Source organism: Lagopus leucura, unplaced genomic scaffold, assembly GCF_019238085.1.
Source record: "Lagopus leucura isolate 7727_CA_CO unplaced genomic scaffold, USGS_WTPT01 Super-Scaffold_100157, whole genome shotgun sequence".
Classification (NCBI taxonomy): domain Eukaryota; kingdom Metazoa; phylum Chordata; class Aves; order Galliformes; family Phasianidae; genus Lagopus; species Lagopus leucura.
Window position 1 is genome coordinate 27639637 of NW_024962334.1, and position 23366 is coordinate 27663002.

The following is a 23366-nucleotide window of genomic DNA, read 5'->3' on the forward strand; positions in this document are numbered from 1 at the left end:
AGTTTGTTCTCATTCCCTGCTCGGATGTCTGCCTCTCACATCAGTAAGTGCATAAACTGCAGCTGTCTAGGTCTGGAGGTTCTACTAAGCAACCAGGTGGAACTGATGTACTGAGTGTAAAATATTCTGCAGAACATCAATGAGTCTTGCACTCTAAAAATACTTTCCTTCTGGTGTTACCCAAAAACCTTTTCATCCTCCACACAAGTTTCAATGCACCCTCTTGTGAATTAAATTACAAATGATAAAGGCATGCCCATCAGCTGCAAGATTTCTCACAAACAGGCAGAAGGATAAGCGGGTAGGCAAATACAGTTTATTTTCAATTAGGTAGATGAAGGTAGATTATGGGAAGGGCCATCAGTTAAATGCAATATGAAATTTGGCAACCAAAAAGCTTGTATTTTCAGGAAGTTTAGATACAGATGTTAAAAGAAAAAAGCACATGGCAAGGAATGCACCCTTCTGGAAGTTAGTTGAATGAGGAGGTGGGAAAACCTGGGAAGTCTGGGTTTGTTAAGCAAAATGCTCATCTCAGGAGCACCCCACGCTTCCTGCGGCAGGTGGGAGGGGTGGCATAGAGCTGCTCAGCCCTCAGCTGCTGCTTCTTGCACTTCTGGGTGCTACATGTCCAGAAACAGCTGGAGCGGGCTGCCCAGCGAGGGGGTGGTCACAGACCTTGGAGGTGTTCAATAAACGTTTAGATGTTGCACTGAGGAGCGCGGTTTAGTGAGAGCTATTAGTGATAGGTGGACACTTGGCCTGGATGATCCCGAAGATCTTTTCCAACCTTGGTGATTCTATATGAAGCTCAGTAGGACATCAAGAGGAGAGGTACTCTTCATCTCTACCACCTTCGTACAACAGAGGGCAGTATTGTTATTTAGGAAGATGAGTAAGAAATTAATGTATTCATCACACAGAAGTCAGTACAGTAATATATATAATAAAATAATATTTTGAAATCACCTCTATCAAAAACTTTTGACAAAGTGAAAGGATGTATTGTTTAAAAAATGGACAAAATGTTATCAAATTTGATAAACATTGTGCAACATAGGTTCTATTGTGTGTGCCTGTCGATTAAGTACTGCTTGGTTTTACATTCTTTTCCTTTGTGATATAATTGTCTTTTTCTTTTTTTCTTTCCTTTCCCTGGCTGTCAGGTTGACAATACAAAGCAAGTTTCCACCTTTCAGGAAGTGATTCGTGGAGAGGGGATTCTGCCTGATGGCGGGGAGTACAAGCCGCCTTCTGACACGCTGAAAAGCAGAGACTATTACTCGGATTTCCTAATTACACTGGCGGTGCCCTCGGCAGTAGCACTGGTGCTTTTTCTGATTCTTGCCTACATCATGTGCTGCCGACGGGAAGGAGTGTGAGTACTTTAATGCACTAGTAAGAAGTTTCAGGTTTTTCTAAGGTTAAAATGCATAGGAGACTATTTATTAGAAGGATTCCACTCAGTTCATTAAAAATAAAAAAAAACAGAACAGGCCCAAAGACATCTGTTCTGAAACACCGAGCTGGCTAAACACATACAGTGATGCATATAGGGACTCTAAAGGTTCAAGTTGAAAGGGTTAAAAATCCCCACATAAACGTGAAATTTATCTCCCCCAAGCAAATAAAATACTAATAAAGGATCACTGGTTCAGGAAAATATTAAATAATTTCTAAATGCTAATTTTTTATAAACGGGCAGAGGATGTGCACTGAATTTAGATGTCTAAGAGCAAAACCTAAACGGAAAGCAGCAAGTAGCGAAACTCCTGCCATTCTTACTCAAACTACAGTTTCATTTTGTCACAGAATTTATTTTAGCCAGAAGCTTGTTCCTTAACTTGCATTTCCATTTCTCCGTGTGTGTGTCTGTATGTGTCTGTCATCAGAGCATCCCCACACGTGCGTTCACCGAGGCCACATCATAAACCCAGCTGCAAATGCTGCCAAGTTGCGTTTAGCAGAAACGTTGTCAGCATTTCTGTACCACGTACTGTTTCCATCATCAGATAGACTTAATGTTCCAACTATCAATGCTATTATTTAATTCATAAATTTTGTTTTGTTTTTAGGGAAAAGAGAAACATGCAAACACCAGAGTAAGTGTCTTCTTTCCTGTTATTTTTCTTTTGTCATTTAATTTTCATTCTCAGTAGCTTGTCACGCTTCATACATGTGTGTCATAATCTTCTGTCATTCTCTCTAACCCACGGTTTAATTCATAAATGTGAAAGCTGCTTTTAAATCAGAGCCTTGGTGAGGATAGAAGAATCAGAATAAAAAGGGTTTGAAATTAATAACTATGAATTCAAAATAAATTAGTTCTCTTAAAATAAATATCTTAAAATATAATTTATTCATAGAGTCATAGAATGGCTTAGGTTGGAGGGGACCTTAAAGATATTCTGATGATCAGACCTCCCAGTCTGTATCTTTAAAGCGGGGGGCAGGAGGAGTATCCCAGAAGGTGTCCAATTGCTACAGCATAGAATGTTTGAGAATTAATTCTCTATGAGTTTTTATGTACCTACCGTGAGAATCAGGAGTTACCTAAACTTATTTTAAATGCAGCAAATAAATGGAATACTAGAGGTAAATTGCACAATTGTGGATCCTACGTGAAATACTCATCCAGACAGCAAAATCTAGTGGTGTAATTACTGCCTGCAAGGTTAAATATATTCAATGTTCATTCAATTACCTGTGTAGAGGTTTCTTGTAATCGGTGCACTATTGAGTCTGTAGCACGCATCAGTCCTCAGATTTTTTTAAAAGTAATAGCTGTAAAAATCGATGCATTTAGACAGAGCACTTAAAACCTGCATTCACTGTTATATCTCCTTTTGACGTAGCATCCAGTTGGTCCACCATAGTGCTATACAGAAATCAACCAAAGAGCTCCGTGACATGTCTAAAAACAGAGAGATAGCATGGCCTCTCTCAACGCTGCCAGTGTTCCACCCAGGGACTGGTGAGATCGTGCCACCCCTTCACCCAGACAGCTACGACAATACTAGCATGCCACTGATGCAAACACAACAGTAAGTGTTTCCATTAAAAAACAAACTTATTCTGTTACATAAATTGTTACAGTGCTCATCATTTGAAACGTGTTTATTATGGGGGTGCATGGCTCGGTAGTTCGAGATTGCTCTGATGTTTGCCATTCAAGCAGAAATGAAGGCCTGTGATAAAATGAGATGAGTGGATTTTCAGGCTGCAAACATGGCAAGAGGCTTCATGGGGAACAGTCACATTCCTTCGTATTTTGGAGAAACTTACTTTTGACAGAGGAAGCAATTAAGGCCGTTCCATTTTAGAAACCCTGCCTCTTAGGAGTTCTGGTATAAAAAATAACAGCAGCCCCGTAAGATCCAGTCTTTGTAAGTATTTAGTCATGTACCTGTCACTCATGCTTTGTGTTTGAAGTGTTAAGACGGAACAGAAGAGAGTTTTCCTTTACAGAGATAATGTATAGAGACTTAACAATGAAAATGTTCAGAATGCTCAGCCATTTTCATTGTTGCCAAGATACAAACCTGAAAGATATTCACTTCCATTCCTCAATTTATCAAAACTTAAACTATTGAGACAGAGTCATCTACTGCTCTGCACATTTACCAGTTGCCAAGTAGGTAGTGCAGGAAAAAGACATTTGCTGGAAGGGTTCGACTGAGGTGTGTGGAGCTGAGACAATGGCCTTGGATACGACTGGCATTATTACTCAATGCCTGGGAAGACAGAAAGTCAGGGTGGAAGCTGCTCATCTCATGGGTGCATGTGAATGGGAACTGCATGACCTTCATGATACCAGTCCAGTGGTCTGGTCCAGGGCCTGACCAACTTGGCCCTAATACATGCTTGGTTGCCACGTGTTCCCTTTATAATGTAGATATGCACTAAGTATTTTCTTCTCCTTCTTCCTAAACTAAATTCTACTCCCAAAAAATCTCCAGAAAGCATAGCCGTATAACTTATCCCTTGTACTGTGAAGTGTTCTATCCTGTTGCTGCACAATAGCAGAAGGTAAAAGAAACAAGTCTAAGAAGATATAGATGCAGACAAGTTTAAGAAATCACACAGAGCCAAAATTATATTTCCAGATGGTTTTTCCCTTCTGTACTTGATACACGTCAGACAATGGCATGGTAAAACTTTGTGTATAGTTGCCTATACTCAATTGATTAATTCCAAAGAAAGTCAACCCTATGGATAAGTATGGATAACCCTATAAGTAGAGTCCTGGAGCCAAAGGCTTTCTGCAGTTGCACATACTGTTCCTGTCCACTTCTGCATTCCAGCCCCTCATGCCTTTCTGCAAAAGCAACCTTAATATTTGATCCCAGACACTTAAGCAGGGCACAGAATCTGACTTTGCCTCAATAAGTGAACTTGTCTGCTGTGCAGTGAATGTTTGTTCAATCTGCAGTCAATAATTGGCAAAGACTGTCACCTCTTCCATATTCGTCACTTCTGGAAACTGAACTTTGCATCACATCGGAAACCTCTTGCTACATTTGGCCTTTCACCAAATTTGAGCCAATGAGCCCGGAAGCTATGTAAAATTATAGGAACTACCCCTTAAAACTCACTCACTCTTCCTTCTGTTGACGTGGGTGACCTCTTCACAGCTGTATTGTGAAGCAAAAAATAAATTACTGCTTCGTAAGCAAAACCCCACGACTTTTAAATTGACCTACTGAGGTTTTATGCATAACACACTTCAGCCTTGGTGCGGAAGCATTAAAGATATTCAATTGTGTTTTGTAGGAACCTGCCACATCAGACTCAGATTCCACAGCAGCAGAGTGCAGGTCAGTACTAAAGAAAAGCACTGTGACTATGAAATGATCAGTGGGCAATCGAAACACCTACAGTCAGTGGAAAACATTTTTTAATATAATTATTACAGCATTGTAATTCCAGACATTTTTGGATCCCTCAGTGAAAATGTTGAGATGGCACTGGTTGAACAAGTAGACTCAATTTTAAATACTGGAATTAGGTACTGCTATGACAGAAACCTCCTTACATAAATTATTTTCTATTACAACAGCAAACTCTGGCCAGATTCCCAAATATTTTTCAGATTCCCTAAAACTCTATACAAAATCAAAATTTCTCATTGCTACTAATACTAGTTAAGCACTGAAGGAGCTTTTTATTGCTGTTAACAGGCATGAACAGTTGATAGTAGTGAATCTGCTGAGAGATGCTGGTCTCCAGTGTCTTAGTCTTCACTCTTACACCTTTTAGTCAACTCACAGTGTGTACTGACTGAGGCTGTGACTAAGGCTGACTGCTCACTTTAGCTACTGTGTCAGTGCTGAGAAGGATCATAAAATCACAGAATGGCCTGGGTTGAAAAGGACCTCAAAGATCACCCAGTTCCAACCCCCCTGCTATGTGCAGGGTCGCCAACCACCAGACCAGGCTGCCCAGAGCCACATCCAGCCTGGCCTTGAATGCCTCCAGTGATGGGGCATCCACAACCTCCTTGGGCAACCTGTTCCAGTGCCTCACCTCCCTCTGTGTGAACAACTTCCTCCTAATACCTAACCTAAACCTCCCCATCTCAGTTTAAAACCATTCTCCCTTGTCCTATCACTATCCACCCACATAAACAGTCTTTCCCCCTCTTGGTACTGGAAGGATGCAGTCTTCCACATGGGAAAGGCCATAAGGATGATATAAGGAAAATGTAGAGCCCAGAGTAGAGTTTTTCAATATTCAAAGAGGTATTTAGGCAAAATTGTAAATATGTATATACAGAATATAATGTGTGAACTACAGCTCTGAGAGGAAGGTTTGTGTTAAGTTAGGGGCTATGTAAGCTACTCTTTGTTTTCATTCAAATCCTTCTTCTTCATTACTGCTTTCGGGGATTGAAGGAGAATTTCGTATGACAACATTTCAAAGATTTGAGGCAAGTATATGGAAGATGCTTCTGCACTTTGTTGTTGTTGTTTGTTTGTTTTAAATCAAAAACAAACAAAGAAAACACAAACCAAACAAACCCAACCTTAATGCTGTGCTATTGGCTTTGCCATTTATGTGCTTCATTAGATGTATACTGGAAATGGTGGATGACCCTGGAAGTATCCACCTGTATCCTCCAGCACTGGTTTGGGATGAAAGTTAGCATAGTTCTGAATGCTCACTACTGCAGGAACTTAAAGGGCAGAAAAAAACCATTACAAATATCAGCTGCTCCATCATGACAGTTTTCCTATAAGAACAGTCTTGCAGTGAAAAGAGGCAAAATCTCGTGGTAGCACACTGTGTGTTGATAGCAGAGAGAAATTTTATAAAAGATCTGAACTGTTAAGTTAACGTGGGTTAACTCACAAACTGCATTGAAGAAGTGCCATAAAAAAGCCCTCCTGTGTCTGTATTTTCTGAAGTACTTAATTTTGGTTGCAGTGTTTGCTCTTCCTGAACAGAAGAGTCCCAGGAAGACTTTCAGGTGGTCAAAATTTCAGGCTGAATGGAAAACTCAGGCTCTCCTAAAATTCTGAATAGCACTGGTACAAAGATAGCAGTCCATTTTGTTGGTCTGCTCAACTAAGAAATGTAGAGACCTAAAGTGCTTAAGGCCAAAGAAACAGTAAACTTAACGCTCGTGGTTTGTTTTTCTTCCTTTCCTGTGGAGAAGTCCCAGTGCTGTGCTCAGAACTGCGATCATACGCTCACCGCCGTGACTAAGAGGATATTTCTGTTTTTAAAACTTCAGCCAATCAGAGTATTTGATTTGAAGAACAGGGGGTGCATAGTAGCAATATCCTCTTCAGGAGCCATTCAGAGCTCCAGAAGAAACAAAGTTTTTTTAGCCACATGTAAAATGCAGCCACTAGACTGGTGTAACTGGGAAGGAATTGTATATAATGTCTATGCAACACTACTGAAAACTGCTGCTGACCTCCAATACAGAAAGGTAAATTAAGTTTTTATTTTTATAATTATTTCTCTTGTAGATTGGCAAGATCAGTGAGGGCTGTCCCAAGGCCAGGTGAACAAAGGTGTAAGATATTTCTATAATACAAAAGATTGAATAGTGCACGTGTTGCCTACTCGGTGTTTTCCATGTGGAGTTTTGCAGTCTCCCAGTGCAATGTGAGGTTTGAAGTAGAAAGATGTATTCCCAGTTAAACCATCTGTTCCTAGGATGAATAAGCAGTACCTCCATGCTGTGCTGCTGATTGATTATTGTTAAGGCATCGCCTGCCATTGATGCATTCTAAGAATTCTTGTCTATTTACAGGTAAATGGTATTCCTGAGGAACGGAAACTAACAGAAGCAATGAATTTGTGATCAGAGAAAGCAGTAGATGTCCTGTTTCCTTATTTGTTCTGATTGATGCATGAGTTTTCCTGGTGTCTATTGTGCATGCCCACAGTATTAAACCGATTCCAGTGCCAGAGAGTACAATCACTTCCACGTAATAATGTACTGTATCTTTTTGTACTTTGGACATTTTTGACAATTTGTAAACACTGATAACTTTTTATATTTGTTACATTAAGAAAACAATATTTCAAATATATGTATTAATAAATATCCAAGTTTTTTCTGTCTCATGATCTCTCCTGAAAGTTTTAACAGGGAAATCAGAACCAGAAAACAAGCACAAGGTTCAGAGGATTTTAGACTCTGTGCTATGGGATGGTACCTTTGCCTTACGTCTGCACACCAAAAGGCTGTGTAAGCATGGAAACTGGTGCAATACGAGGCTCGGAAATAGCATCCAGATTTATTAGCTGTTCATTTCGTAGAGATGGTTGGAATGTAGGAAGTTATTTTTGAGGGGAAATCAAACAACAAAATGACCCCAAATCTTAACTACTCGTGCTGAAAATTGGATTTGTTACTTTACAGACTTTAACTTGTGATGACTTCTAAGCAATAAAATTTAAAATCTGTCCATTCATTCACCAGATTATTTTAGAGGAAACTCTCACAAAGCACTGCAGGCAAAAATTAGTGTCTCCAAATAAAGGAGGGTACATTTTACTTAGCATGTGTGTGCTTACCTTTAAGCCTTTAAAAACATTCTTTAAAAGCTTTTGGTGGCGTTCCCAATGCGATCCATCTTTTACATCCTCGTTGTCTGGAGCAAAAAGAAAAGTGAGAGAATTGGCCATCCCTTCCCATACACCGGGGATTGTACTGTAGCTGTTTTATAAGGAGCAGACCGTGTACAGCATGTCCTGGGAGGTCGGTACTTTTGAGATGCATTTGTCTATGCAACAGGATGCTTAACAGTAGGAACTTGGTAACGGTGGGGATCTGAATGGAAGTTTCCCTATTTTTTGGATGATGGTGGTCATTGATCTCATGTGGCATTTTTGGCACTTTTTACTGCTGCTTCTCTAAAGCATCAGAGTGGAACACAGGATGGAAGGGTCTCCATCCAGCTGTGCGTGGTTGCCTCTCAAAGCGTCACTGTTTGAAGCTGACACTTTGCTTTGGTTGTGTCCTATTTTCTGTAGTATTCCTCTTTCAGAGGCTTTATGCTCGTGGGAACATGGCATTTTAAGCAAAAAGCAGAATCTGCTTTAAAATTGCTGTATTTTGACTATATTTCTGTAGCCGAGGTTTTCCAGGTCTCTCCCAAGGGAAACTGTGACCACTTTAAGGACTCGAGACCGAGCCTAAGAAGACGTTTTAAAATCATTACTCTGATTGCAGAAAGACTGAAGTCTCTGGCTTTTTCCCCTTTCTCATGACACTGTTCCTTGAAAACAGTAACATGTTTGAGAAAGGCCGCTCCTTTTTAAGGCACGGGCTTCAGTGCAATGCCTTGGCAAATAATTAATTAAAGGAAAGAAGTCCTGAGATACCTTCTAGACACATTTTGTGCAACAAGTAACGGCTGCAGCTGTATCTATAAGTGGTGATCAGGACAGGATGGGTGAGCACTGCGAACTGGACCAAACCAACCTGCTGTCTGTACCTGTGTTGTCCAGCCTTAATGCCCATAGTTTGCAGAGCTGCCCATAAATGCCAGGACCACTTTACTAGCAAGCTCACTTAGCCACAGGATTACTGGCAGTGGTTACCATACTACAAAAGATGGCTCAAGCTATCGTCTAAGCTGAAAAAACAAGTCAATTTGTGCAACAGGGGGAATAAAGAGCCATTCCTACTTGCTTTCCAAGAGGCGTGCCTCATTCCGACCTCATTCAAAATGTCCTACAGGAGATTTCATCACTCACTCTCCTATGAGAACACCGCTTTCCCAAGCAGCACAGATGGCTATCAGGGAAAAGTGAATTAAAGACCAGATAATGAACACTGAGATGTATGCTAAATTAAAAATGTACCTTTTTTTTTTCTCGTCACACTGCAAAAAAGTTGAATAAAATCAGCCTTTGGGTTTCTGCTGCTAATTTCAAATGTATGAGCTGTCAGTGCTCTGAAACAGAAATGAATGGAACAGATTTTAAATAATGACTTGTTATTCACCTAAAGACATTTTGTAAATAGTACTGAACTCAGATCGCAATCATTTCTGATAACCTTAGGACGACATGACAATCGCTGAAATACCAATTGAGCTGCTCCCATTTTATTTATATTAAAACACAGGAGGGCCAGTTTATTTAAGGAACTCTCTTACTCTGTTACATATATGCACAAAGAATCAGGTGGTAGCAGCAGGTGCTGCACGTCCTCTGAACAAAACTGATGATGCAGCTGATGGGTGTTAAGCACTCCTGAACTGTTTTATGATTGAAATCTTCAGGCAGCTGAGGTAAGTTTAATAAGAAATGATTTATTTTTTACTTATTAAAATAATTACCACAGAAGCACAGATGTATAAAGCTGACTGAAGACACTTGATGGTTAAAGAATTAATAATAGTTAAAACCGGTGATAAATGGAATGGCAAAGTTACAGCCTCTTTTAGCAATGTGCAATGACAGTACAACTGATATTGTAACCAGATTGTCTACAATCAAGTAAAAAGCACTACAGGTGTCTCTGTAAATATATGAAGTGTAAAATCTAATAAATAAGACAACTATTAAGTAGCAATGTCATTGCTTGTTTATTACATAATGATGCCTGAACAGTTTTTTTTACAGTTTGGGTCAGTCAGATGGCAGTGCTTCAGAATTAAAGAAAGAAATGGTGCTCACTGCACAGGGTTTCTGTTTAACATGAGAAGGATGGGAGAGGATTTGCACCACTGCGTTCAGGTGCCCATGTGAGAGAGAACAGCCCCACACCTCCCTGCGCACTCGGGGAGAGGAATGCATGCTCTGAATGCCTTATTTGAGCAGCCCCTCTTATGTTAACTACTTTGTATGGGACCTGAGCAGCTACATTAAGCTAAATTCCTTAAACCAAACAAACTAAGGATGGGTTTCCTGATCTTACTGATGATCAGGAATTACATGCAGAAATATCTGCCACAGCTTCTGGTTTATAGCCCAAAGGGGACTGCATTCTCTCTCTCCCCAGCAATGGTACCTTGGAGCATCACCCACACACTGCAGCGATTCTGGCTGCTGGAGCTGTACCTCCAGCTGTGTGCTCTGCAAGGACCACCGGGCAGGGCTTCTTTAGCCCCGGCGTTACACTCAGGGTCAAGCAGACATGCAGCTATGCAAGTGAACATCTCCCCTTAATGTGCAGCAACAGTGTCCAGAATATCACTTCAGAGAAATTCTGCAATACTAATCATCAATTTACAACAGGTGTGGTAGTGAGCTGCAGCCCAGCTGGAGTCAAGCAATAAAAAAAAACTTCTACTTCATCGCTGCTGTTCCCATTAGAAAAATAAGCATCCACAGCACATTTATTTAATGTTTAAATTACTTCATATTACGTAACATGAAAAGAAAATATATTTATCCCACGTACAGTAATAGTAAACAAGTGCATTATTTCAAACATTAAAAATAAATCTTTTAACCAAATCTGTACAACAGATAAATAAAATTATATCTACAACACTCGGCTTGTGAAGAACGAAACAAACATCATCCCCTCAAGTTCAAAGTTCTCCATGACTGCTAATACTGGCACAGATGGCAATCAATGCATCCTGTCCACCAGTGTTGACCTTTACTACATCTTTCAGTGATTCACGTTCTCATTAAGGAGGGTAACTTTCCAAACATTGGAAATAACGTACACAATGAAGAAACAGCTCAGTATCTTTCCAACAGCTTCAACATGGGGACTGAACAGAAAGAACTGCACGTAGTTACATGAATTAGTGGAAAACTTGCAACAAGGCAAACAGCTTTAGGGGAGAAAAAAACAATTCTACATCTTTAACAAGATTTCACCTCATAATTCACCATACTTCTTGGAAATGTCTTAAAAACACACAAAATGTTTTGTCAACTTGCATATCATCTTAAGTCACTGAAGTGGTGCTTTTTGTTTCTGTGTATAAAGGGTTTCACATGACAGATACTATTTTCACCTGAACAACAAATTACCACTTGGTTTAGAAAAATGCCCTGATTTACCAGAGAAATAACTTCATGTTTCACATCAGCTAAAGGTGACCATTAACACAGGAGGGCAAATCTGCTCTCCTCTCATTCCTTGATAAGAATGACTACAGCGTGCGTTACTCTGCGCGCTGTGCAGTAGCATCCACCCTCCATCTGGAGGACCCAAGGAACAGACCATTCCATGATTCGCACATGACGCTGCTATTCCATTTCACTTCACTTTGTTTTGCCACGTTTATACAGATATGTAAACAGAAACATATATCCAGTAGAAAAAGACCTGTTTTCACATGCAATTCTGTACAGTGCATTCTTGTTTCTCACTTTCTTGGAGAAGGTTATTTTCACATGAAATATGTACATTTCCACTATATACATCTTCCACTCACCTCATGTAAATGTCTGCTTGTACCTCCAGTTGAGAACTTTTATTCAGGCAGACACAAAGCAAACCTGAAGAAAGTTTTCAAGAACTCTTTCAAATTAATGCCTTGACTGCTCTTGCATTGCTGAGAAGAAGAGAAGTCCAGAAAAAAACCCAGCTATGCACAGCAACCTTTTCAGCAGAGTTGAGTTATCTTTAGGAACCACAATCTGTGCTAGATCATTAGTGATCTGAGAAATCTCATGTGCCACACACACAAAGATAAAAGTGCTGACGATAACGTTAAACATCGGGTAGCCAGGAATGAGCACCAAGATCCCCTTTGTGTCTGCTGCCAGCCAGATGTGGTATTGGCAAATGAAAAGCTAGAAGAAAAGAATGTTTAAATATTTTTGTGTACATAAAAATCACATTACTACTATTGCATCAAGCAAAGCTACGTTCAAATAAGACACCTAGGATTGAATAATATTCTTTGAGAAGGTGTATTCCACACATCTTTGCTATAAGCTCCCTTAGATAAGGCCCAGTATCTGATCTTGAAGACTATTTTTAACTGAGAGAGCACACAGCAAATTAACTTTGCTTAGACTTTACCCAACAAGGCATATAGAAGCATCCTTTCATGGGTGTCCAACCTTTTGGCTTGCCTAGGACACACTGAATGAAGAGGAATTGTCTTGGGCTGCATATAGTTAACTGGGATACAGTTATAGTTAAAGTATGTAAATAACAAAAGTCTTATCTTTTAAATACTTTGTATTAAAACATTAAAAAAAAAAAAAAGAGGACAACAAAAACACAGAATTAGCAGGTTGGACACAAACAATTTACATTCTATCAGGACAGATCAGGAATACACCTGCACTCAGTAACCATCCCTCTGTTTACTAATGTGCCTGCAAACAAAAGGTAATGCTTTTAAATGCTGGTGAGTGGAAAAGCCCCTGGAGCTGATCAGCACCTTAAAATCCATCACTGATCAGGATGCTGAAAACATCATCCTTAAAGGAAAAATTTCATCATGGATTCCACTGTATCACACTGAGATTCTCCTATAAGTTTTTTCTCTCCTTTCTTTTAAAAGGTGTATTTAATAATAAAATTATACACCTAATATTAATAAAGAGCAAGCAACATAGAAAGCAAGGTAATTCCTACTCTTTCAAATTATACTCTCAGTGGAACAAGAAAATGTGCACAACGAAGGGTTCTGCTTGTGAAGCTGTATTTCTTTATTAACGCAGCAAAGCTTTTTAGGGCAAACTGATTTATAAGTGTGCTTACTCTGCCAGTACAGTTAATGCTGATTCCTTAAACGACTCACATTTTGTCTTCCAACTGCATACACACTACAACTTACCCCAGCACAACACCTCAACTCCCACAGTCTACAAGTCTCCCCCAAAACAGCATAAGAAATAAGACTGCTACTCTGATACTACTATTTCAGCTGTGATATTTTAGTGTGGATGGAAGCTACAATAAAACAGGTCAAAGAACAGCATTAAATAAAACAATATGCTTTCAATATTTATCTTATACTGCTGCAATTTATGTAACAAAAGCACCCTGCATTTCTAGGCTGAAGATCACTGCAGCTCTGTTATCACACTTACCTCTAGAGAAATTTTACCAAACCAGGCAAAAAAAGAGCTATATACGGAACGGACATAACCAGGAATGTTCCTGATGAGGATGAAAGCTAAAATCTTAAGGAAAAAAAAAAGGAAAACAACAAAAAGAAAAGAAAGTTAAAGATGTGACTATGGGTGACAAGTAGGTCACACATACACACAACTTTATTCACTTTAACCAAACCACAGGTGCATCACATACACATATTCATCACATTTAATATATATTTTTATGAACAGTTCGTAATTAAAATCAGTCTGCAGATTGCCATTGTAGATTTATCACTGTAAGAAAAAGGAACATCATTACCTGCACCACTGAAACAGAAGGATGCAGTTCATTGCACTCCGCTTTGTTCTTACAGCTACTAGCCCAAATGGAATAGGTCTGCAAGATACAAATATCAGCTGAGTAACAGTGGTGTGTAACACTGACAAATGAAACAACAGACAGACTATTTTGAAGTGTTTCAGCAGTATTTGGCTGTGGGGCAGTAATAGGAAGAACACCTTTTGTGTTTCTCCCAAATCCCTTTTTGCAACTGACAAATACCATAATTTCTCACACACGAGATGAAAACACAGCGCTGACAATTATCTTTTTTAAACCACATTTAGACTATCGATCAAGGGTGAAGGTAAGAGCTCCATTATCTATCATATTATTTATCTGTTTTTCTTACAGTTTTTGCATTGATATGAAAAACTGATGAAGTGCTCACCTCCAGTTGACTGAAAACTGTATGAGTGAGTAGACGGTTCAGGCTGGGTGAAAATACACAGCCGAAGCATCCCCAGATCAAGAAGTGATTTTTAAGTCAGTATATTCTCTAAAGGAGAACTTCAAAACCAGAAGGAACTCTTTAACAAGTATAATCAGCCTCGTAAATCTGTAAATGAGGTACCTACCAAAAAGGATACAATTGAAATAAATAATAGAACATTTGAAACTCTGCTGGAGAAAAGTGGATCTCCCTTCCCTTCTGAAATCATCTGATGCTTCTGCAATGCCAGATAAATAAAAGCAAACAGCATCCCATGAAAAACTACCTGCAAAAGACAACATAATGAGCATTTCATGGCTTACATGTACTTCAGCCACAAACTTCAACAACAGAAAAGCTACATATAATCCACTTGTAACACCAAAGCCCAGGGATTTACTGAAACTAACAAAAATAGGCTTCCTACACCAGGTTGTCATAAGCTGCTTTTTTTTCTTAAACTTAGCTGAAATACTAAGGATAAAGCATTCTTACTAACTCTTCCCAGGATGTTAAAGACATGAAATTTCAGGACAATGAAGTTTCAAGATGCTCTCAAGTACCCACTATCCTCTCTGCAATCTGTGCCAGCACTTGAAATGTGCTTTCTCTGGGGAAAAGTCATGAGGCCCTGGCCTTCTCCCAAGTTGGCAGGTGAAAATACTCAAGAAGCATTACAAGTGCTTTCCTCTCTCACAGGCACAATTACAGAATCACAGAATTGTAGGGGTTGGAAGGGACCTCCAGAGATCATCGAGTCCAACCCCCTGCCAAAGCAGGTTCCCTACAGTAGGTCACACAGGTAGGCATCCAGGCAGGTCTTGAACATCTCCAGAGAAGGAGACTCCACCACCTCCCTGGGCAGCCTGTTCCAGTGCTCCGTCACCTCACTGTAAAGAAGTTCTTGCTCACATTTGTGCGGAACTTCCTATGCTGCAGTTTCCAGCCGTTTCCCCTTGTCCTGTCTCCAGCTGAGTGTTCCAGCTGAGAATTCCTCAGCTGAGTGTTTTATGAAGTTACACCAGTTTCTCATTAGCTAGCAACATGATGCTGTTTCAGTCCCATGTGTTGCTTGTCTTCAGTGTTAATTTGGGACTTCCTTGTCAGCAACATCACAGAATATGCACTGCTCACAGCCAACAGAGCTCTACATCTGAAATGCTGCAAGGCAGTGCCCCAGGAACCCTGCAGATTTAAGTCACTTAAGAGTGCCAGAGGGAAAAGCACACAGGCGATTCAGCTATGAATCAGGTCAGTAGATAAACACTTTCACCTCAGACAATCCATTTACCTTTACAAGAAGGTAAAAAAAAAAAAAACTGTGTCTCTCTGTTTTATTTCAGAATAACATTTCAGAGGAAAGATAAAAATGCGATCATTTTTTAAGCAAGTAAGCAGGATGTAGCAGTAAGCAAGCCAACATCCCTCTTTAAAGCAAGGTCTTTGCAGACATTTGCAGAATTAAAGTGGATGTGTCTTAGGCTTAAAGTGAACAACCCACCGTGACAAACTCCTGTTTTCTCTAGAGGAAGGGGAACCAACCCTCCCACACCCTCCAAATTGAAAAAAAAAAACCCCACCACTTAAAAGTACAGTATAAAGATGTGTAAGTGGCACATACATAACGATCCAACTTCCACCTAAACCACCATTCATAGACGTTCCCATTCAGTTCAAAGCACTTGGACAGTGGCCAAAAAGAAAATACCTTCTCAAATGCACCCTGTAAAAAAACAAACATCACAAAAGCATTAACATTGACATTAACCATATTTACTACATTTCATATCAAAAGACAGCTAACTGATTTATGTCATTCCAGCTTCACTGGTTTAGATACTCTAAACTCAAAGCTAAGTGGTGTTACAAAATAATTGGCTTCCTCTGAAGCATTCCCTATTCCTGCCAAAGCTAATTAACAAATGAAGTCAAAAGTACTTGCTCAGATGAGAAAGATACTTTTTCTGCCTCCCCACAAAGGTATTGGCACTCCTTCCAATTTGTATTGGAGACTCAAAGGGAGAGATCACTTACACATTGGGATAACTAATGCAAGCTCCACAAAAGAATGCAGTTTGGTAGGCTTAAAACCAATAGAGGATTGAAAAACACAAAAGCCACTGTAAATTCTAGAGGAACAGGTGCTGTCCTTATTTATGTCATCCATACTCATAGCAAGGAAGAGGACAGTAATTTAACATGAGATTCACTCTTAGGATAAAGCATCAAAGCCAACAGCATGTCCCTGAAAGACGGGTGTCTGTAACACCATCTGCTGATACAAAACCTGCTAACTCTGAACACATTAAAAACAAAACACAAAAACCAAAACCAACCACGTGCACAAAAAAAACATCACTAAACTAAAGAAAACATCCATACACCTTCATATTTATTACATCTGTAGTAGGGTAATGAACACGTCAAGCATTACAAAGAAATAAGATACTGAACTGTGCTTTTTTTTTATTTTCCAGCAACCACACCAATTCAAAACCAAAATAAACAGAAGGTTCCAGTTTATCTTCTGCACGTGTGACAAAGAAGCAAATACTCAAGCACTAAAATGTAGAAATAGTTACTTATGTTGTCAAATGCAGAGACAGTTAATAATATTGTTAGTCAATAAGGATACAAGAAGTTTACAAACCTGAGAATATGAGAGAACATATATACAGGCCAGTAAGCAGATCAGTTTAAGCAGTAAACCGAAGTGCCATAAGCAGTTCCCTGAGGAAAAAAGAAATTAATTGATATATGGTCATTCATTTTTCCACTAGTGAATACAAGGAAACATTTTGTTGTAATTGCCAACTATTTAGTGTGGCTATGCTCAGTACTAGAAAGAATCAATATACTCAAATACTCAAATATTATGAACAATACTTTACCACTGCCTAGATGTTCACATTTTATGTTTTACTTGAAGTAACTAAAATAAACAATTGCAGTAATTTTCAATCTAATAATCCTAAACTAAACCTTACACCTAAAAACAGAGTCAGCATCCACACAGAAAGAAACAGAATGTCTTCAAACAGAATTTCTTCAAAAGAAATAATATTCTAAAGCCTCTGCTTTCCCAAATATTCAACACAGGCATCTCTTACTCTAGTTGAGCAAAAAATAAATAAAACAGTATCCATCAGCTTTTGTTATGTAAAATAAGAAGAACATATATCACTAAACTCAGGGGTACCAGCTCTGGAGTACATTAAGGACAAGTGCTTTCTTAAGACAAGACAGAGAAACTGTTCCTTGAAGCTGTCAATTAATACTAAAATCTACTCAAGTTACTCCAACACCTCAAGTCTCTTCCAACACGTATTCCTGGCGTTCGATGCATTTCATTTTTCTATCTGCAGACTGTAAAACTTGCATTTTACTCTCTGCACTGGGAAAGGGGATTTAAGACTCTTGGTTTGTAGGTTCTAATTTAGGTGAATTAATTAACAGGCATTTACCACAAGGTGATAGCTCTTCTCAGAAGCATAATCCATGAAAAAACATGGATTTCGCTTCAATTTTTATTTCTAGTTTTCACATCCCAAGAAATACTTTATACAGTTCCCTTAATCTAACGGGCTAAAGATAAACCTCAAGCCCTTATATGGCAGGACGAGGCAGAATCAGTGCTCTGGATGGATCAGTACGTTGGCAATCCAGAATGGCAATGTGCAGATGCTCACTGCTCACGCTGCACCATCCTTACACGATGGCAGTAATTTCAGCCAGCAAAGACAGTGCAATCTATGTTTTTAGCTTCCATTTATTAGTGGTACAGCTCTTGATAGAATACATTTCTGATAGTCAAAGCTATTAAAAAGAATCCTATACGACTATAAGCAAAGATATTTTACTTTTTCAACTGACGTATCATTCATCTGTAACAACCTACTTCTGTGAGCAGTCATTTAACATGTTTGTACTATTGTACAAAAAGGCTGAGGTCTACAAACAGCAGCTTTCTGCATGATTAACATCTGCAGGAACACGTACATGTTTTAGAGTAGAAGGGCAAAAGAGCATTATCTTACCATTTGCTTTCTTCTGGACTATCTGAGGCCACATAGCCAAGGTGGCATAAATGATCATAAACCAGACAGTAACGAGTGGCACAAAGTAGTAGAACTGGTACGGTCGGTCCATCACTATGCACAGAACCACGACCAAGAAATTGAGGCGAAATAATACCTGAAGGGAGCCAGAGGAAAGAATGCATTCTCATTAAATAGCAAATAGACTGGAAGGCAAAGCTGGCAGAGATAGGGGGGAATGTTTCTTTAGCATTACATGAAAACATCACCTCACGTGATGATCGTATTTCAGTTGAAACATAGGAACAACAGCAGAGCAACATGAGACTCAAGGTTAATGATGTGATACGGGGCCAGTCCACCCTGGCCTACTTCAGCAGCAACAACAATGAAAACAGGGTACAACACAGCTGCTCCCAGCCTGGGAACTGAGTGAGCATCCCATCTGCTGTAGTCTCTAACAATAGTGTCTTTGAGGGGAAAACAACAACAAAAAAACAACCCTACAAAATAAACCAAAAAGCCCCCGAAAATTCATGTAAGCATTTGGAGAATGTTTGCTTCTTCTCCATTTTGCCATTGATCTAATGATCCTATTTAGGATCATTATATTATCAATATATGATATTGATATTATTCCTAAATCTAATGATTTTAGATCCAATTCGCCATTGGATCTAAAAATTTTTGAACCCTCAAGTGAAAAGGTTTCAGGAAAACAAAACATTCTACAACGAAAGATAAGTTGATTCCTCCCTTTTCTCCCAAGGAAGCAGCTACACCTGATAAGTTGGTGAAATTTTCATTATTTTGAAACAAAAATGTTAGAGAGTGTGATATTCTACACACCAAATGGCTAAACAAGCTGCTGCCATGCAGTACTCTGTCCTGACTGAAGAAAAATTCAGCTTAGATTCTGCAATGTGCAAAAATTAATACGGAGCGTGTGAGGATGCTTTCTTTGCTAAGTTCTGAAAGAGGCAGCAAATACTGCAGTGATGCCTCTTGATCCTGTTTTAGTAATCTACTTCAGTACAAAACAGTTGGATGCTTAATGAAACAGCAATGTGGAAAGTTTCTTCAACAGATCCAAAACATCACTCATCTGAAGGAAAGAAAAAGAAAAATACTGCAAGTGTTTTGGGACACTATTAAAGGTCCCAAACAAACCAAAGATTTTTCATTTCCCCAGCAATAAGGAAAAGACTCAAAGTGCATGCAAAAATTAAAAGCTTTTACAACTTGGAAATGGCTTTAATTTAAATCAGACACAAGACAGCATTTGTTCCATCTACTTAAAGACTTGCAGTGCTGGAAGCAAGCAAACCCATATGCTGAATAACTCACTAGACAATTACCTTTATTCACAGAAGCAGACAAATAAAGAAAGTCCGTGCACAAATGCCTCTTGAATTCACCAAATATTTATCAACTCATATAAAAAAAAGTTTTAAGAAACACCAGCTTGGATCATTTTATATATATACATACATATATATTCATACACACATCACAATGGAAATTCCATTGCTATACATTATGAAACATTTAACAACACGATTTCTTTTTTTAAGGCATTTTTTACATTGATGACAACATTGCATATGCAAAATAATAACAAATAAACACTAAATGTGTTGGATTGCACAGAAACCATATCCACTTTGGATCTGAAAACTTTGGTTAAGTACACTAACATCACACTACTTAGGGAGTATGGATGTGTTGCAGATACCCTATTTCCAGAAAAATAAATTCTTTCTATAAACAGTAAGTAAATATATCCTTACCTGACACACTCTGTACACACCAAAGTCCCCTTTTATCCAAAAATATGAGAAGTGCCCATAACCTGTTTGGAACAGATATGCAGCCACCAGAACTCGAATGTGCATGTACACAGGCAAGAACTGTGGGGAAAAATAATGTACCTTTTATAAATAACTACATAGATGCTTCTGGTTTTCCTGTTTTGGTTTTTCTGCATTGCACTAAATCAGGTTTAGCAAGGAAAAGAAACATGCTGCATTTCTTGTTTCTTACTAAGCTCTTTTGTTGCCCCCATCTCTCCCTTATCATTATAAGAACTGTATTCAGATTCTATTTATTATTATCATTCTGCACTTTTCATATTCTTTAATCAGTTAAGACTGAGTTAAGAAGGGATATCTGAAAGCTTAACTTCAATAGTTTTGAGCTCTGAACATAAAGTTTTGCTGAGAAGTGAAAATAACAGTCTTCTGAATCAAGAAATCAAGTACATTGTGTATATGGGTGAATTGTGCATAACATGCTCTTATCAGGGAAACCGAAAAATACCCTAATTCTGCAAATATCATTTCTAAAACTATCAGAACAATAGTATGAATTATTCAGTCTATTCAATTCTATTAAGTATTTGTGCTTTGTGCCCAATTTGCATTCCCCCAAAGAAACCTTGAAATTCACTTACAGTGCTTGCTCCAGAGATATGATAAATCAAAATAACAAGCTGCATCCAGCCCTTCCATTCATCAGTCTGTTCTCTGTTTAACACTTTAGTCTAGTGCAAAACAAAACAAGAGTGTTGCTATTCCAAAAAGTACAACGAACATCTACAAAACGAGGAGAAAAAGTTCAAAACAATAAACCACTTTATGGGCAAATAGGTCTAAACTGTAAAAGCCCTCTTGCAAACAGACACGTTAATGTGATCTACACTCTCACCTACTGGAGCTACACTTGCTTAAAAACTGACAGCAGCAAAGAACAAACACACTCATGCCCACATGCTTTTAAGAAAATTCTACACCTAATTCCATGCAAACACTGCATTGCTTGCAAATGCATTTTCTGCAGATGAGTTATACTGACATTAAAAAGTTTACTTCCAATAATCAGCAATCTGAAATTTATACCCCAACTGTCAAACTACATCAGAAATAAGATGTCAACTTGATCATTACCTCTTTTGTATTTTCGGTATAAAATACCCCCAAAACCAAGATATAGACGATCGGTATGAAGAAAGATGAGTGTGTATAAAATTTATTTTCCTTCATGAAAAGATTTGCTCTGTCACATAGATAAAAATAGGTCATGATTAGACCAAGTTTGCAGAAACAGTGTAACAGCATCTCTAAAGTAGAAACATTAGGAGTATTGCTGGTAGGTTTCTTCTCCTCTCCAATTTCCAAATCAGTGCATGATTTGTTCTTTCGATAATTATTCCGATGAATTAAACTGATAACAAAATATCCAACAATGGACAAAGTAAAGAAACAGAAAGCTAATTTCTGTATCAGAGTGAGAGGAGGCTGAGGCTGGCAGCAGGAGCCGTCAATGGGCTTCATTATCTTATTGCAGTAGACATTCATAAGAATCATTGCATTCTGTCAAAGAAATAGACAGTTCTCCAATTAATCTCTAAATATTGTCATCACATAAAATTTTCTTCAACTAGATCATGCATTGACAGAAAAACTATGCATTTCCCCTTATCATATAGGAAAAATTTCATAGAAACCCCCATAATCCTCGTTGCATTCAGCATGGGAATCAAAACACCTCTTCCAAACACTACAGTCTTTAGCTTCCTGAGGTAAGCAGAATGACTTAAGCCTAATTCTTACAACAGAAGGGCTCTCTCTATTGGCTCTAAAAGGAGCTGCAACTAAATATATACACTATACATAAAATATAGCTCACAAATTTAGCGTCCTCAAGGGGCAGGGTAATGAAAATGTCTACAACATGACAATGAGACTAAAACCTTGGTGAGATGATACTTAGCTTATCCAATATTCAAAAGCAACTGAAACCTGCAAAGGAGTGGAACTAATGCTGATACAGCAGGAGAGTTCAGTCACAGAGAGGGCACTCTGACCACACTCAGAGAGGCTCATGACATGCATATGCATTCATAGCTTAAAGATAATAAAGAATTAAAGCCACTGGCACTCCACACAGTGGAGAAAATCTATACTGTGTGTTTTCTCACCCATTTCACACTCTTTGATAAACAAAAATAAGCAAAACTGCCTGACATTCCACCTACTGGGATCTTCTGAACAAAATCTCCTGAAGGATGGGAAGGTTTTCACTACATTCATATTGTCTGCTGTTTCAAAACATTCCCTTCAATCCCGTTTTACTATTATTACTTTTTAACATCGACCAGTGCTAAAAATACTTACCGTATCCCTGCTTGATTCAGGCAGATGCAAGCCATCTGAAGACTTCATAATCGTTTCTTGTGCTATCAGTTTTGATACACTGAACAATTTAACCTTAGCTTTTGAATTTCGGGAGCTGCTGTTCAAAATACGGACAGCTGCTTCATTATAAGCATTTATTTTCTCATTAGTGATCATTTTCCGACTCTCACTCAGCATATCTTCATTAACAGGATCTGAATTTGAAAGGATAAAAAATGGGTACATGAAGAGTCTACATCACAAACACATTTGGTTAGCTCAGATTGCAGAGGTTCCTTTCATTTTGGTATTTAAAGTTGTTTAATGACATAGCAAAACCAGTGAGGAATCAGTGACCATTACTGCAACCAGAGTAGCTTATACTGGAATACTCTTAATGTTATCCCCCAGTTATGCAAGTGTACTAATAGATCAAAAAAGCTTTGGCCAGACATGAATGCTTTTGTGCTCCATGTGGAGCACAGTGCTGGAGTAGAGCTGTTTATGCCTTCTCTCAGAAATGGAATGCTCCAAGTAAAGGTTCCAAACACAAGACGGTAGAAGACAGGCAGAGCAGATACACTGGGAAAAAGAATCTCAGAACTCTAGCTGCTGCAGATGAAACCAGTTTCTGACTTCACTAAGCCACATTCCATAAGCATTTTCCTCTGGTTCCTGCTGATCCAATTTAACTGATGTTAGAATCTTAAGTTTTTTCAGCAGGTTGGAGCAGTGCTTAGCTGTCTGCAGGCTACATGGATTACTTGGAACTTAACACTAAGCTACACAGGACTGCAGATCAAAAAATCACCAAGTCGCTATGAAAAGCTGCTGATGTTCTTAACTGGTAAAACACACTAAAAGCTTTAAGCTTTCTACTCAAGCTGCCT

The 23366-nt window shown here is 38.7% G+C and overlaps 2 protein-coding genes across 7 annotated transcripts in view; one reads left to right on the plus strand and one right to left on the minus strand.

Annotated features, from left to right (window-relative positions):
• Positions 1 to 7561, plus strand: part of SGCE (sarcoglycan epsilon) — a 28154-nt gene extending 20593 nt beyond the window's left edge. For both annotated transcript variants that reach the window (XM_042888783.1, XM_042888782.1), the window contains 5 exons: positions 1167 to 1378; positions 2076 to 2102; positions 2856 to 3044; positions 4774 to 4817; positions 7265 to 7561. In XM_042888783.1, the coding sequence (XP_042744717.1) occupies positions 1167 to 1378; positions 2076 to 2102; positions 2856 to 3044; positions 4774 to 4817; positions 7265 to 7281 (489 nt within the window). In that variant the 3' untranslated portion in view covers positions 7282 to 7561. The remainder of the gene's footprint in view (positions 1 to 1166; positions 1379 to 2075; positions 2103 to 2855; positions 3045 to 4773; positions 4818 to 7264) is intronic.
• Positions 303 to 23366, minus strand: part of CASD1 (CAS1 domain containing 1) — a 35311-nt gene continuing 12247 nt past the window's right edge. Inside the window, exons 8-19 of one of the 5 annotated variants that reach the window (XR_006181846.1) lie at positions 22477 to 22691; positions 21247 to 21672; positions 20754 to 20843; positions 20092 to 20211; positions 18302 to 18458; positions 16915 to 16994; positions 15886 to 15987; positions 14410 to 14550; positions 13811 to 13888; positions 13483 to 13575; positions 11868 to 12228; positions 303 to 854 (exon numbers count right to left, since the gene is read on the minus strand). Coding sequence is in view for 3 of the 5 variants with exons in the window: in XM_042888778.1 (XP_042744712.1) it covers positions 11962 to 12228; positions 13483 to 13575; positions 13811 to 13888; positions 14410 to 14550; positions 15886 to 15987; positions 16915 to 16994; positions 18302 to 18458; positions 20092 to 20211; positions 20754 to 20843; positions 21247 to 21672; positions 22477 to 22691 (1769 nt within the window). In the remaining 2 variants the exon portion in view is untranslated. Of the gene's footprint in view, positions 855 to 9157; positions 9420 to 9628; positions 12229 to 13482; positions 13576 to 13810; positions 13889 to 14409; positions 14551 to 15885; positions 15988 to 16914; positions 16995 to 18301; positions 18459 to 20091; positions 20212 to 20753; positions 20844 to 21246; positions 21673 to 22476; positions 22692 to 23366 lie in introns of those variants that run through there. The other 4 variants (XR_006181845.1, XM_042888778.1, XM_042888779.1 and 1 more) reach the window with 4 other exon arrangements.